Source organism: Ciona intestinalis, unplaced genomic scaffold, assembly GCF_000224145.3.
Source record: "Ciona intestinalis unplaced genomic scaffold, KH HT001244.1, whole genome shotgun sequence".
NCBI lineage: Eukaryota > Metazoa > Chordata > Ascidiacea > Phlebobranchia > Cionidae > Ciona > Ciona intestinalis.
The window spans coordinates 18,987-20,122 of NW_004191565.1; the positions used below are offsets into that span (position 1 = coordinate 18,987).

The following is a 1,136-nucleotide window of genomic DNA, read 5'->3' on the forward strand; positions in this document are numbered from 1 at the left end:
CCTTTCGTGGATGATAACTGCTTCAGATGCCATATTATTCGTCAACCCATTTAACGATATACTTTTGCTTACAAAAAAAGAATCGACAGGCTCTAAAGTTAAACATTGTGTCAAAATAAAGCATATATAGCCTAAAGGCTCTATACCAATCTCTTTGCTTATACTAAACTATAGGCACATGGTCCAGCTAAACTCTTGCACAAACCAGGGACGTGAGGGCAAGACTAATTATAGCGTGGTGCACTTAACAAAAGTTGGCAAGAATGAAAGATGAGAGTACCAGCTGTAGGCCTATGTTTCGCATTGCCTAACTTTGGGGTGATAGAAAGAAAAAGGTTATCCAATGGCGAGAATAGATGAAAAAGGCAAATTCAATATGGTGTTCGCTGATGACAACTCGGAACGCGCCAAAACTTAATTGTGCATTGAGGTGTTTTTGCGAGGCTTTGCAGTTATTGGTTTATAAATGCAGAGACAAATATATTGTTTTCTACAGAACATTAGGAGTTATGGAAGCAGCTGAAAGTAATGATGATGTTGATTTGTTTAAAAATATACGATATTACGTTGTTGGCGAGCTACCACAATCGGTAAGTGTGCCTAACTACATTGTCACCAGTAGTATGTTTTTTTTTCATATACGATCATTGCATATATTTTCCCTATATTTTGTAGACGAAGGACATTTTATCTAAAGCGAAATCAGAATCCTACTTATCAGCATTAGCAACTCATGTATTGGTGACGAATCCCGATCATTATGAAGTGGAAGCTGCACGAGATATTTGGCAAATTCCCACTGTAACTGTAAGCAATAATGTAAAAAAACGCAATATATCTTAATTAAACATTGTTTGTCTTTCAGCCACGTTGGGTGGAGCTAAGTCACAAGTGCAATACATTGTTACCGTATCCTTTTGTAAAGTAAATCTATTCTCATTATGTGTATAATAATAATAACCAAAATAGTTAAATTTTACAAAACTTTGGTTATGTAAATAAAACGAAACACAACGACATTTTTATTACGAAGACATAGCTTTAAAAAGTATGCGAAGTTTGCAAGTACTTTGTGTGTTTGTGTTTAATAATTTACCATAATGTAAATTGCCCTGCAAAGAATACAACTCTGAAAG

General features: G+C 34.9%; 1 protein-coding gene across 1 annotated transcript; it reads left to right on the forward strand.

The window, feature by feature from the left end:
* Positions 1-431: 431 nt before the first annotated feature.
* On the forward strand, positions 432-976 carry LOC104266777 (PAX-interacting protein 1-like). Its single transcript, XM_009863773.3, has 3 exons — positions 432-590; positions 676-807; positions 866-976. Exons 1-3 carry the CDS (start codon positions 510-512, stop codon positions 926-928), a joined length of 276 nt encoding a protein of 91 aa, XP_009862075.2. The 5' UTR covers positions 432-509; the 3' UTR covers positions 929-976.
* Positions 977-1,136: the final 160 nt, after the last annotated feature.